General features: G+C 52.9%; 1 protein-coding gene across 3 annotated transcripts; it reads right to left on the minus strand.

Annotated features, from left to right (window-relative positions):
• Positions 1-451: 451 nt before the first annotated feature.
• On the minus strand, positions 452-9,734 carry LOC121003983 (transmembrane protein 238-like). 3 transcript variants are annotated; one of them, XM_040435980.1, is made up of 3 exons: positions 9,342-9,734; positions 8,897-9,248; positions 452-936 (listed from the first exon to the last, which is right to left on the minus strand). In XM_040435980.1, the coding sequence occupies exons 1-2, from the start codon at positions 9,715-9,717 to the stop codon at positions 8,908-8,910; spliced, it is 717 nt and encodes a 238-aa protein (XP_040291914.1). In that variant the 5' UTR covers positions 9,718-9,734; the 3' UTR covers positions 452-936; positions 8,897-8,907. The 3 variants fall into 3 exon arrangements, with proteins under 3 accessions (XP_040291914.1, XP_040291913.1, XP_040291912.1); XM_040435979.1 differs by having other exon boundaries at positions 8,897-9,232; positions 9,284-9,734; XM_040435978.1 differs by having other exon boundaries at positions 8,897-9,734.
• Between the last annotated feature and the right edge of the window lie 3,752 nt (positions 9,735-13,486).

The raw sequence follows: 13,486 nt of genomic DNA on the forward strand, positions 1-13,486 counted from the left end.
GAAGTCAATGGCGACTAGACATTAGTTAGAGGCAGAGCTCGCCACCAACTGGGTAAATCCCCAGTCCAGCCGCTATTTCCATCCAAGGCCAGTGCCGAAACTGTTGAATACAATGGAGCAGCAGGTAGAGGTCAGCTCAGAGCTCCACCATTTACCCTGTGAAGGTTGGCACAGGCAGGTGCGTTGTAGTGACGTGATGGCGTCCGCGCCACCTAACAGCCCGGAGCAGATCTGTATTTAGAGTCAGCTCCATTCATCGTGGCAACATGGACTGGGTGAAGCTGTACAGGGGGCACCAAGGGGGCACTATCATACAAAACAATATAAGAACAAGCAAACCCAAAAACATTCTGTATGACAAGAGGCAAGAATTCCTGCTTTATTCAGAAATGTTTATTGCATTTTGAGTGTGAGAAACAAAATAAATAAAAAAACATTGATGAATTCTGTTTGGCGAATACCCTGCGAGCCTGATCCTCACGTCCCATAAAACACAGGAAAACCATATATATATTTTTTTTTTATATATATATTGAAATCTTAGTAAAATCCAAAAGTCAAAGTAAACAGCAAATCAGTCATTACACAGATATATACATGATGTAAAAAGGACAACAACAAAATTATAATTTGACCCCCTTTCTCCCATAAGTGACGCCATCTGCTCCACTGGAGTGATATAAAAAAACAAAAAGAAACAGTCCCCATTATAACGGGGGAGGGAGAGAAAAAATAAAAGACGCTAACCGGTGCGCAGCAATAAATAGTGTTCATCGTATAAAATGTCCCTCCAGCCTCATTCACATCCACCCGGTAAAAGGGCGGCGGTGCCTTGGTGGGAGAATCCGGGAAGAGGATGGACGCCTTGGAGGATCTGGTCACACTGGAAACGGGTCGGACATTCAAGCTTCCTGAAATGTTCTTCATCTCCATAAGCTGAAGAGGGGAACAAATATACAACGATTAGCGTGGCACAACAGACTTAAAGGGGTTGGCCAGGGAGGCATACTTACCTGCCCCCCCACTGTCAACACGCACTTTGACATTGCAGCAGCCACAGAGGTGACCGGCTCTCTTTGTGTCATGTCAGTTGGTCAGTGATTGGCTGCAGCAGTCTCAAAGCGGATGTAAGCGAGGCAGCAGGTAAGTATGCTTCCCTTTGCAGGTCTTCCTGGGAAGGGAAAGGGGGGGTTAAAAGCCTGACAAAAGGTTGCCAACCCCTTAACAGTTTTCAACAAACTTTACATTGATTAATAGTACACCGTGTTTTCTCTTCTGTACGCTGGGTCTCTAGTTTGCAGTTCTCCCAGAGCTGGTGGGTGCAGACTAGCTCCCATCCACTGCACATAAAAAGTAGAGGAGAATCTGCTTCCTAAACTTCTTTCACTAACTCAGAAATGGCCCCAGATCGTGGAGGACATTACAGAGAAGTACTGACCTAATGAATGTGAATAAAGCACTTGGGTCGAGATGGAAACTGTCTATTTAGCTGTTCTTTCTGAATATCTAGTTTGCAGTTTTCCCAGAGCTGGTGGGTGCACACTAGCTCCCATCCACTGCATATAGAAATTACAGGAGAAGTCAAAAACTGCCCCAGGATCGTGGAGGACATTGCAGGGAAGTACTGACCTAATGAATGTGAATAAAGCACTTGGACTGAGATAGAAACTGTATATTTAGCGGTTCTGAATGTCTAGTTTGCAGTTTTTTTCAGAGCCTCTGGGTAGGGCTGGGCCGATAAAAAAAAAAAAAAAAAAAAAAAAGACCATCAGCCCGATTTACCAATGGCACTTTGTCTATGTCGTTTTTTTTCCCATTCAGACGTCCGTATGTGTTTTGCGGATCCGCAAAACACGGACACCGGCAATGTGCTTTCCGGATTTTGCGGATCCGCACATTGCCAGAACTATATAGAAAATGCCTTTGGGGCATGTTCTATATTTTTGTGGAACGGAAGTGCAGATCCGCAATTCCGGATCCAAGCGGGACAAAGTCTGTCCCCATAGAAATGAATGGGTCCGCAATTATGTTCCGCAAAATGCGGAACAGAATTGCGGACGTGTGAATGGGGCCTAAGGGTCCCTTATCGCCGCCAGTTAGTTAGCCACTTGTTAGGTAGTTGGCACCCACCGCACCGCAGTCACTGATTAGCGTCATCGCTGTCGCTAATCAGCACTAGTATTATATAGTATCTGTAAGTGATCAAGACTGATCGCAATCAGATCTATATCAGTACATTAGGGTCACCTTAGGCTCTCCAAAAAACGCAGTGTTCGCCCGATCGGGCCTGATCTTGTGCGCACACTTGCGTTCAGTCCGCCCCACCGCAGTGACAAAAAAATTTAATTTTAAACATTTCTGTCACAAGTTAGTGGAATATGAGACTTTGTAAGGAAAAAAAAATAATAAAAAATATCATTTTCCACTAACTTGTGCCAAAAAAAAAAATATTCTAGTAACTTGCCATGCCCCTCACGGAATACCTTGGGGTGTCTTCTTTCCAAAATGGGGTCACTTGTGGGGTAGTTCTACTGCCCTGGCATTCTAGGGGCCCTAATGTGTGGTAAGTAGTTTGGAATCCAAATGCGTAAAAAATGACCGGTGAAATCCTAAAAGGTAGTCATTGGAATGTGGGCCCCTTTGCCCACCTAGGCTGCAAAAAAGTGTCACACATGTGGTATCTCCGTACTCAGGAGAAGTTGGGCAATGTGTTCTGGGGTGTCTTTTTACATATATTTCTCTCACCCAGCATGGGTATACGTAAAAAGACACCCCAAAACACATTGCCCTACTTCTCCTGAGTACGGCGATACCAGATGTGTGACACTTTTTTGCAGCTTAGGTGGGCAAAGGGGCCGAAAGTCCAACGAGTACCTTTAGGCTTTACAGGGTTGCTCCCAATTTAGCCCAAAATACCAGAACAGTAAACACACCCCACAAATGACCCCATTTGGGAAAGTAGACACCCCAAGGTATTCACTGAGGGGCATAGTGAGTCCGTGGGAGTTTTTTTTTTTTCCCAGAAGTTAGCAGAAATGGAAACTTTAGTATTATTTTTTTTTCTCTGAAAGTGTCATTTTCCACTAACTTGTGAAATTTTTTTTAATCATACATGAACTCACCATGCCCCCCCGCGAATACTTTAGGGTGTCTACTTTCCGAAATGGGGTCATTTGTGGGGTGTTTGTACTGTCTGGGCATTGCAGAACCTCAGGAAACATGACAGGTTCTCAGAAAGTCAGAGCTGCTTCAAGAAGCGGAAATTCACATTTTTGTACCATAGTTTTTAAACGCTATAACTTTTGCGCAAACCAATAAATATACACTTATTGGATTTATTTTTTATCAAAGACATGTAGAACAATAAATTCTGACACAAACTTGTATAGAAATGTAATTGCCGGTTATAGTCACTTTTTACAAAAGTATAGTTTAAGAATAGGACTTTTTTATTTATTTTTTGCGGGGCTACGGACCGGACATACGGATGCGGATAGTACACGGTGTGCTGTCCGCATTTTTTTGCGGACCCATTGAAATGAATGGGTCTGCATCCTTTCCGCAAAAAAACGGAATGGACACGGAAACAAACATATGTGTGCATGTAGCCTTAGGATGAGGGGTGTATCTGACTGGCGCCACTGGTCCAGAGGGAGGCGTGTGCCCCTATAATAAGCTTCCCATCGGGTAACCATTCAGAGGAGCGGGCACACCTGTCCATGGGCCGCGGCTAGTATTACAACTCAGTAAATGTGGTCGAGCTGCAATGCCAGGCACGGCCTGTGGCCGGACGTGGTGCTGTTCTGGAAGCGCTCACGCTTTTCTATTTCTGGAAATCCCTTTAAAGGAGAACTCTGCCTGTGCACAGCGTCCCACCGTTTCAGCCTCATGGACACGGCTGTAGCCATTTTAGTGGATCTGCAATACACTGATACCGACCGTGTGCGTTCCGGATCGGTACGTCCTACCCGATGAGGGAAATGCCTAGTCTGCAAAACGGACGCGAATAGGACACAGCCATCTGAATGGGCAGCGCGGCTGTCTCCGATTGTCGTGCAGAGTGCACCAGATCGGGCACAGCCGTGTGCTGCCATTTACACCCAGACCCCATTGTCTGGCCGAAACCCGGCATTTGGATCCCACTGTAGTCAATGGGATCCGGCAGCATCTGGTGAACTCCGGCTGAGCTCAGACTAATGGAGGACACAGGACCCAGCGGTCGCCCCCACCCATCAGACACACCACTTTAACCCCATCTCCAAATAGTCCCAGAGTCTCCCCCCCCCCCCCCCCCCCAATAGTCCCAGAGTCTGCCTCCACCCCTCCCCCCCAATAGTCCCAGAGTCTGCCTCCACCCCTCCCTCCCCCCCAATAGTCCCAGAGTCTGCCTCCACCCCTCCCTCCCCCCCAATAGTCCCAGAGTCTGCCTCCACCACTCCCTCCCCCCCAATAGTCCCAGAGTCTGCCTCCACCCCCCCCCCCCCCCCAATAGTCCCAGAGTCTGCCTCCACCCCTCCCTCCCCCCCAATAGTCCCAGAGTCTGCCTCCACCCCAACCCTCCCCCCCCAATAGTCCCAGAGTCTGCCTCCACCCCTCCCTCCCCCCCAATAGTCCCAGAGTCTGCCTCCACCCCTCCCTCCCCCCCAATAGTCCCAGAGTCTGCCTCCACCCCTCCCTCCCCCCCAATAGTCCCAGAGTCTGCCTCCACCCCTCCCTCCCCCCCAATAGTCCCAGAGTCTGCCTCCACCCCTCCCTCCCCCCCAATAGTCCCAGAGTCTGCCTCCACCCCTCCCTCCCCCCCCATAGTCCCAGAGTCTGCCTCCACCCCCCCCCCCCCCCCAATAGTCCCAGAGTCTGCCTCCACCCCTCCCCCCCCCCCAATAGTCCCAGAGTCTGCCTCCACCCCTCCCTCCCCCCCAATAGTCCCAGAGTCTGCCTCTACCCCTCCCTCCCCCCCAATAGTCCCAGAGTCTGCCTCCACCCCTCCCTCCCCCCCAAAATCCCAGAGTCTGCCCCCACCCCCCCCCCCAATAGTCCCAGAGTCTGCCTCCACCCCTCCCCCCCAATAGTCCCAGAGTCTGCCTCCACCCCTCCCTCCCCCCCAATAGTCCCAGAGTCTGCCTCCACCACTCCCCCCCCCCCAATAGTCCCAGAGTCTGCCTCCACCACTCCCCCCCCCCCCAATAGTCCCAGAGTCTGCCTCCACCACTCCCCCCACACGCCCCCCCCCAATAGTCCCAGAGTCTGCCTCCACCCCTCCCTCCCCAATAGTCCCAGAGTCTGCCTCCACCCCCCCCCCCACCCGCCCCCCCCAATAGTCCCAGAGTCTGCCTCCACCCCTCCCTCCCCAATAGTCCCGGAGTCTGCCTCCACCACTCCCCCCTCACGCCCCCCCCAATAGTCCCAGAGTCTGCCTCCACCCCTCCCTCCCCAATAGTCCCAGAGTCTGCCTCCACCACTCCCCCCACACGCCCCCCCCAATAGTCCCAGAGTCTGCCTCCACCCCTCCCTCCCCAATAGTCCCAGAGTCTGCCTCCACCCCTCCCTCCCCAATAGTCCCAGAGTCTGCCTCCACCCCTCCCCCCACCCAATAGTCCCAGAGTCTGCCTCCACCACTCCCCCCCCTCCCCCCAATAGTCCCAGAGTCTGCCTCCACCACTCCCCCCACACCCCCCCCCCCCCCCCAATAGTCCCAGAGTCTGCCTCCACCCCTCCCTCCCAATAGTCCCAGAGTCTGCCTCCACCCCTCCCTCCCCCCCAATAGTCCCAGAGTCTGCCTCCACCCCTCCCTCCCCCCCAATAGTCCCAGAGTCTGCCTCCACCCCTCCCTCCCCCCCAATAGTCCCAGAGTCTGCCTCCACCCCTCCCTCCACACCCCCCCCCAATAGTCCCAGAGTCTGCCTCCACCCCTCCCTCCACACCCCCCCCCAATAGTCCCAGAGTCTGCCTCCACCCCTCCCCCTCCTCCATAGTCAGATTACCCCTTTAAGCACTGCTTGCCGATCAAGTTTAATAACTACCTCTTTCACACTTGCGTTGTGCGGATCCGGCGTGCACTCCACTTGCCGGAATTACACGCCGGATCCGGAAAAACGCAAGTGAACTGAAAGCATTTGAAGACGGAACCGTCTTCCAAATGCTTTCAGTGTTAGGCCTATTGCACACGGACGTTTTTTTTTCCCGTTTTCTGGACGTTTTTTGCGTTCCGTATACGGTCCGTATACGGAACCATTCATTTCAATGGGTCCGCAAAAAAAACGGAATGTACTCCGTATGCATTCCGTTTCCGTATTTCCGTTCCGTTTTAACATAGAACATGTCCTATTATTGCCCGCAAATCACAGTCCGTGGCTCCATTCAAGTCAATGGGTCCGCAAAAAAACGGAACACATACGGAAATGCATCCGTATGTCTTCCGTTCCGTTTTTTGCTGAACCATCTATTGAAAATGTTATGCCCAGCCCAATTTTATCTATGTAATTACTGTATACTGTATATGCCATACGGAAAAACGGAACGGAAAAACGGAACAGAAACACAACGGAAACAAAAAACGGAACAACGGATCCATGAAAAACGGATCGCAAAACACTGAAAAAGCCATACGGTCGTGTGCAATAGGCCTTACTATGGCAGCCAGGACGCTATTAAAGTCCTGGTTGCCATAGTAGTAGTGGGGAGCGGAGGAGCAGTATACTTACAGTCCGTGCGGCTCCCGGGGCGCTCCAGGATGACGTCAGAGCGCCCCATGCGCATGGATGACGTGTCCATGTGATCACGTCACCCATGCGCGTGGGGCGCCCTGACGTCACTCTGGAGCGCCCGGGGAGCCGCACGGACGGTAAGTACACTGCTCCCCCGCTCCACTTTACCATGGCTGCCAGGACTTTAGCGTCCCGGCAGCCATGGTAACCATTCAGAAAAAGCTAAATGTCGGATCCGGTAATGCGCCGAAACGACGTTTAGCTTAAGGCCGGATCCGGATCAATGCCTTTCAATGGGCATTAATTCCGGATCCGGCCTTGCGGCAAGTCTTCAGGATTTTTGACCGGAGCAAAAAGCGCAGCATGCTGCGGTATTTTCTCCGGCCAAAAAACGTTCCGGTCCGGAACTGAAGACATCCTGATGCATCCTGAACGGATTTCTCTCCATTCAGAATGCCTTAGGATAAAACTGATCAGGATTCTTCCGGCATAGAGCCCCGACGACGGAACTCTATGCCGGAAGACAAGAACAACGGAAGTGTGAAAGAGCCCTAATAAAGCATACGTAGTGCAGGACTGGAGGGGGCGGAGCATGACCACCAGAAAGAGGACCCCTGTGTCGTGCTCCACCCCCTCAGACCACACAGTACAGTTTACAGGGCCTTTCCCTGGAGTGTTCCTAGAAGGCTACATTCCGCACCCAAAAAAGCTCGCCCTTCAGGGGCAGCTGCCGGTCAACGTCCATTTGGCAGTCGGAGCTCCCAATGAAAAGGTCAGAATAAAAAAAAAAAATTGGATTTTGAAGTGGATTCTGCATCAGGTTTTTTTCAGCACAGAAAAAAAAACCTCAGTGTGAACATTCCCTTTAGGCCTCATGCACACGACCGTATTTTTTTCACGGTCCGCAAAACGGGGTTCCGTTATTTCGTGATCCGTGACCGTTTTTTCTTCCGTGGGTCTTCCTTGATTTTTGGAGGATCCACGGACATGAAAAAAAAGTCGTTTTGGTGTCCGCCTGGCCGCGCGGAGCCAAACGGATCCGTCCTGAATTACAATGCAAGTCAATGTGGACGGATCCGTTTGACGTTGACACAATATGGTGCAATTTCAAACGGATCCGTCCCCCATTGACTTTCAATGTAAAGTCAGGAGTTAATATACCATAGGATCGGAGTTTTCTCCAATCCGATGGTATATTTTAAATTGAAGCGTCCCCATCACCATGGGAACGCCTCTATGTTAGAATATACCATCGGATTTGAGTTACATCGTGAAACTCAGATCCGACAGTATATTCTAACACAGAGGCGTTCCCATGGTGATGGGGACGCTTCAAGTTAGAATATACTGAGAACTGTGTACATGACTGCCCCCTGCTGCCTGGCAGCACCCGATCTCTTACAGGGGGCTGTGATCAGCACAATTAACCCCTCAGGTGCCGCACACTGGCCACCAATGATATTACAATAGGGGGGGGGGGGGGCGGGGGAGGCCACACACTGGCCACCAATGATATTACAATAGGGGGGGGGGGGCGGGGGAGGCCACACACTGGCCACCAATGATATTACAATAGGGGGGGGGGGCGGGGGAGGCCACACACTGGCCACCAATGATATTACAATAGGGGGGGGGGGGCCCGCACACTGGCCACTAATTATATTCAAACTGAAAAAGCTTTTATGCAGACGGATCTTCGAATCCGTCTGTATGAAAGTAACCTACGGACACAGATCACGGACATGGATGCCAATCTTGTGTGCATCCGTGTTCTTTCACGGACCCATTGACTTGAATGGGTCCATGAACCGTTGTCCGACAAAAAAAAAAAAATAGGACAGGAAACACGGATGCAAAACGGTACATTTTCAGATTTGAAAGTCAATGGGTCCGCGAAAAAAAAACGGAAAACGGCACAACAGCCACGGATGCACACAACGGTCGTGTGCATGAGGCCGAAAGCAGACAGGACACATGCCAGGTACCTAACCCTGGGGCCCTGTGGCCCCTGAACCGCTCTGTCCCTGGATCCCACCCAATTCCATCCCTCCTCATCCTTTCAGGCAGGAAAGCTGAGTGACTGACAACCAACACGTCCACCTTTACAACTGTCAGAGGGGTTGTTGAGCCCCAATATTATCAGGCGGCCATGTTGTTTGTCACCCAGCTTTCCCAGGCACAGACTGACTCACCTCCAGCAGGGTCACACCATCCTGTCCGCCATCCCCTGGCCTCCTGCACCACTGCCGACCTCCCTGCAGGGGGCAGGGCTGAGCTCCAGGGCTCTGGTCGGGCTGAGGACGGCGCCTTCTGCTTTCCTCCGGCTCCTCTTGGAGAAGTTCTCATTCACCTTCCTGCAGGGGGCAGCACTGAGCTCCAGGGTCGGGCTGAATGTGGTCGGGCTGAGGGCGGCCGTAGTCGGGCTGACGGCAGCGGTGGTCGGGCTCAATGTGGTCGGGCTGACGGCAGCGGTGGTCGGGCTGAAGTCAGCGGTGGTCGGGCTCAATGTGGTCGGGCTGACGGCAGCGGTGGTCGGGCTCAATGTGGTCGGGCTGACGGCAGCGGTGGTCGGGCTCAATGTGGTCGGGCTGACGGCAGCGGTGGTCGGGCTGAAGTCAGCGGTGGTTGGGCTGACGGCAGCGGTGGTCAGGCTGAGGGCGGCCGTAGTCGGGACGGCGCCTCCAGCTTTCCTGCGGCTCCTCTTGGAGAAGCTCTCGGTCACCTTCCGGGCCAGCTGCACCAGGTTCCTCCGGACCGGGGACCCCGGCGGCTCCCGGCTCAGCTCCTCCAGCGGCACCTCCAGGTTGAGGGCGTACCAGGCCAGCCACCACAGCAGGCTGAAGAAGAGCACGATGCCGCCGCCGTAGATGAGGAACTCCCCGAAGCTCCGGCCGTCCAGCTGCAGCTCCGCGAACACCCCGACCAGGATGAGGCCGAGCCCCAGGACGTCAAAGGAAACCGCCAGCAAGAAGAGGAAGGAGCAGCGGCCGAGCGGCCTCCGGGGCAGCAGCATCTCTGGGCTCGCTGACAACTCTCACCCCCGCCCCCCCCCATCGTTTGCATAAATTGGGAGCCACGCCCACATGTCTCACCTCCACACGCTTTGTGGTCACACCTTCCCCCCTGGGGATTTTTGCCTTGGACTGGAATGCTCTAGAACTACAACGCCCAGCGTGGCTGCTGGGACCTGCGGTAACTAGCTGGGGTTCTCCTGATGATACCTGGTTCATGGACTACAACTCCCAGCATGGCTAGGGTGAAGACCTTCTGGACTGTGGCACTCAGTGCCTTCCTAGAGATCGGCGAGACATGCTGGGAGTTGTGGTTCTCCCTCCGGTGCGACCAGAGGGTAAATGCCCGACGCCTGCCGGACACTAGAATGGCTTGCTGGGAGTTGTAGTCCCCCCTCAGCTTATATCAGCAGATGCTATCATAGGTGGTTGTCTTGCTGGAGCTTGTAGTTCTCCAGTTTCAGGGTCGCTGCCGAGATGATGAGGCTTGTAGTTCAGCTAGTGGTGAGAGTTGTAGGCGGTGGGGAGGCTTACAGGACACAGCATCTAGGAGGCCTTATCTGTGCTGGGACTTGTAGTGCTTCCTCCTCAGAGATCACCTCATGGGGGACTTATCAAAATGGGAGGGAAGGAAAAGCAGCCAATCAGAGCCCAGCTTTCACTTCTCACAGCTCCTCTGGAAAATGGAAGCTGGAATCTGATTGGTTGCTATGGGCGACTAGACGGCTGCTTTTCCTTCGCTCCAGTTCTGATAAATCTCCCACTATTTTATTTTTAATTACCGGAGCGCTTATTTAAAGGGACAATCCATAATTTTTATTTTAAGAAATTGCGGTTAACCCTTCATGAACAGCGCCTCTCCTGTGCGCAGGTTACGGATGGTACGGCGGCTCAGCCCCAGTCTTGCTGTGTCCCGCTTAGTGGATGTAATTCCTCACATCTCCCGCGGGGGCGCTGTCCAGAAGATGAACACTTTCTAGCGCCGGTCTGGATCTAGACTTCAGTGGTGCGAGATGCGCCAGGTTTATTATGAGGGACGCGGCTCCATCATTTTTGCGCAGGTAAGTGCTCCAGATCCTGAAGTAGTCGCGGATCTGTCGGGCCACGTTATGCAAGAAAGGCAAGGGCCGCGTAAAATGGCGAAAAGTCACAAAAAGTTTTTTGCTATTTTGTTTACCAAAATTGCGCATTTTTGACAGCAGTTTTCCGGTGCTGATGTGAGGATGAATTAACCCCTTAGTCTTTGATCATGCGGGGGGGGGGGGGGGGGAGTGCAGGTGATTAGCGCTGGGGTCAGAGCGTCACATTACACTTCACAGCACCCGTCCACTGTCTCTGCACGGCTGAGGAACCATAACAGCACCCAAAGGTGCATCTCTCAAAGTGCGGCCCGGGGTCTGAAATGGGAGCCTCTGTCTCATACATACCTCTCCAGATCTCCCGAACTCTCTTCCGCACCTCTCTCCCCCTCTCTATCTCTGCTCTTCCCCCTCTCTATGGGTGCATTCACACGTCAGTATTTTTACCTTTCCAGATAAACGTTCCTGTTTTTTGCGGATCCGAAAATCTGGATGACATGATGATGCTTTTAGGATGTCATCCGATTTTTTGATGGATCCATTGATTAGAATGGGATGACGGAACGCAAAATCGGACAAATAGTAGGACAGGGTATATATTTTTTTCCAGGATCCGAATAACGGAACCCACAGAACGGAACGGAATCGGAGAGCACCACGAGTGCTCTCCGATTATTTGTGGATTCCATTGAAAATGAATGGATCCGCATAATGTTCCATTTTTGATCGGAACGGATGCGGAACACCAAAACGGACGTGTGAATGGACCCTAACTCTGCTCTCCTTTCCCTTTACCTCTGCTTTATTCTCCCTCTGTCTCTGCACTCCTCTTTGTCTTTATCTCTACGCTCCACTCCCTCTTTATCTCCATTCTTTTCTCTCTCTCTGTCTCTGCCCCCTCTCTATCTCTGCTCCCCATCTCTGTCTCTTCCCCCTCTCTATCTCTGCCCCCTCTCTATCTCTGCCCCTCTCTATCTCTGCCCCTCTCTATCTCTGCCCCCCTCTCTATCTCTGCCCCCCTCTCTATCTCTGCCCCCTCTCTATCTCTGCCCCCTCTCTATCTCTGCCCCCTCTCTATCTCTGCTCCCCATCTCTATCTCTGCTCCCTCTCTATCTCTGCCCCCCCTCTACCTCTGCCCCCCTCTCTATCTCTGCCCCCTCTCTATCTCTGCCCCCTCTCTATCACTGCTCCCCCTCTCTATCTCTGCTCCCCCTCTCTATCTCTGCTCTCCCTCTCTATCTCTGCCCCCTCTATCTCTGCCCCCTCTCTATCTCTGCCCCCTCTATCTCTGCTCCCCATCTCTATCTCTGCTCCCTCTCTATCTCTGCCCCCCCTCTACCTCTGCCCCCATCTCTATCTCTGCCCCCTCTCTATCTCTGCCCCCCATCTCTATCTCTGCCCCCTCTCTATCTCTGCCCCCATCTCTATCTCTGCTCCCCATCTCTATCTCTGCTCCCTCTCTATCTCTGCCCCCCTCTCTATCTCTGCCCCTCTCTATCTCTGCTCCCTCTCTATCTCTGCCCCTCTCTATCTCTGCCCCCTCTCTATCACTGCCCCCTCTCTATCTCTGCCCCCCATCTCTATCTCTGCCCCCTCTCTATCTCTGCTCCCCATCTCTATCTCTGCTCCCCATCTCTATCTCTGCTCCCTCTCTATCTCTGCCCCCCTCTCTATCTCTGCCCCTCTCTATCTCTGCCCCTCTCTATCTCTGCTCCCTCTCTATCTCTGCCCCTCTCTATCTCTGCCCCCCTCTCTATCTCTGCTCCCTCTCTATCTCTGCCCCCTCTCTATCTCTGCTCCCCTCTCTATCTCTGCTCCCCTCTCTATCTCTGCTCCCCCTCTCTATCTCTGCTCCCCCTCTCTATCTCTGCTCTCCCTCTCTATCTCTGGTCCCCCCTCTATCTCTGCTCTTCCTCTCTATCTCTGCTCTTCCTCTCTATCTCTGCTCTTCCTCTCTATCTCTGCTCTTCCTCTCTATCTCTGCTCCCCCTCTCTATCTCTGCTCTTCCTCTCTATCTCTGCTCCCCCTCTCTATCTCTGCCCCCCCCTCTCTATCTCTGCCCCCCCGCTCTATCTCTGCTCCCCCTCTCTATCTCTGCTCCCCCTCTCTATCTCTGCTCCCCCTCTCTATCTCTGCTCCCCCTCTCTATCTCTGCTCCCCCTCTCTATCTCTGCTCCCCCTCTCTATCTCTGCTCCCCATCTCTATCTCTGCTCCCCATCTCTATCTCTGCTCTCCCTCTATCTCTGCTCTCCCTCTCTATCTCTGCCCCCCATCTCTATCTCTGCTCCCCCTCTCTATCTCTGCTCCCCCTCTTTATCTCTGCTCCCCCTCTCTATCTCTGCTCCCCCTCTCTATCTCTGCTCCCCCTCTCTATCTCTGCTCCCCCTCTCTATCTCTGCTCCCCCTCTCTATCTCTGCTCCCCCTCTCTATCTCTGCTCCCCCTCTCTATCTCTGCTCCCCCTCTCTATCTCAGCTCCCTCTCTATCTCTGCTCCCCCTCTCTATCTCTGCTCCCCCTCTCTATCTCTGCTCCCCCTCTCTATCTCTGCTCCCCCTCTCTATCTCTGCTCCCCCTCTCTATCTCTGCTCCCCCTCTCTATCTCTGCTCCCCCTCTCTATCTCTGCTCCCCCTCTCTATCTCTGGTCCCCCTCTATCTCTGCTCTTCCTCTCTATCTCTGCTCTTCCTCT

Source organism: Bufo bufo, chromosome 6 (genome assembly GCF_905171765.1).
Source record: "Bufo bufo chromosome 6, aBufBuf1.1, whole genome shotgun sequence".
Taxonomy (NCBI): domain Eukaryota; kingdom Metazoa; phylum Chordata; class Amphibia; order Anura; family Bufonidae; genus Bufo; species Bufo bufo.

What these genes read in the sequence shown, in the direction of transcription:
- LOC121003983 (XM_040435978.1), bottom strand. Translation starts at nt 9,717, where the DNA reads ATGCTGCTGCCCCGGAGGCCGCTCGGCCGCTGCTCCTTCCTCTTCTTG.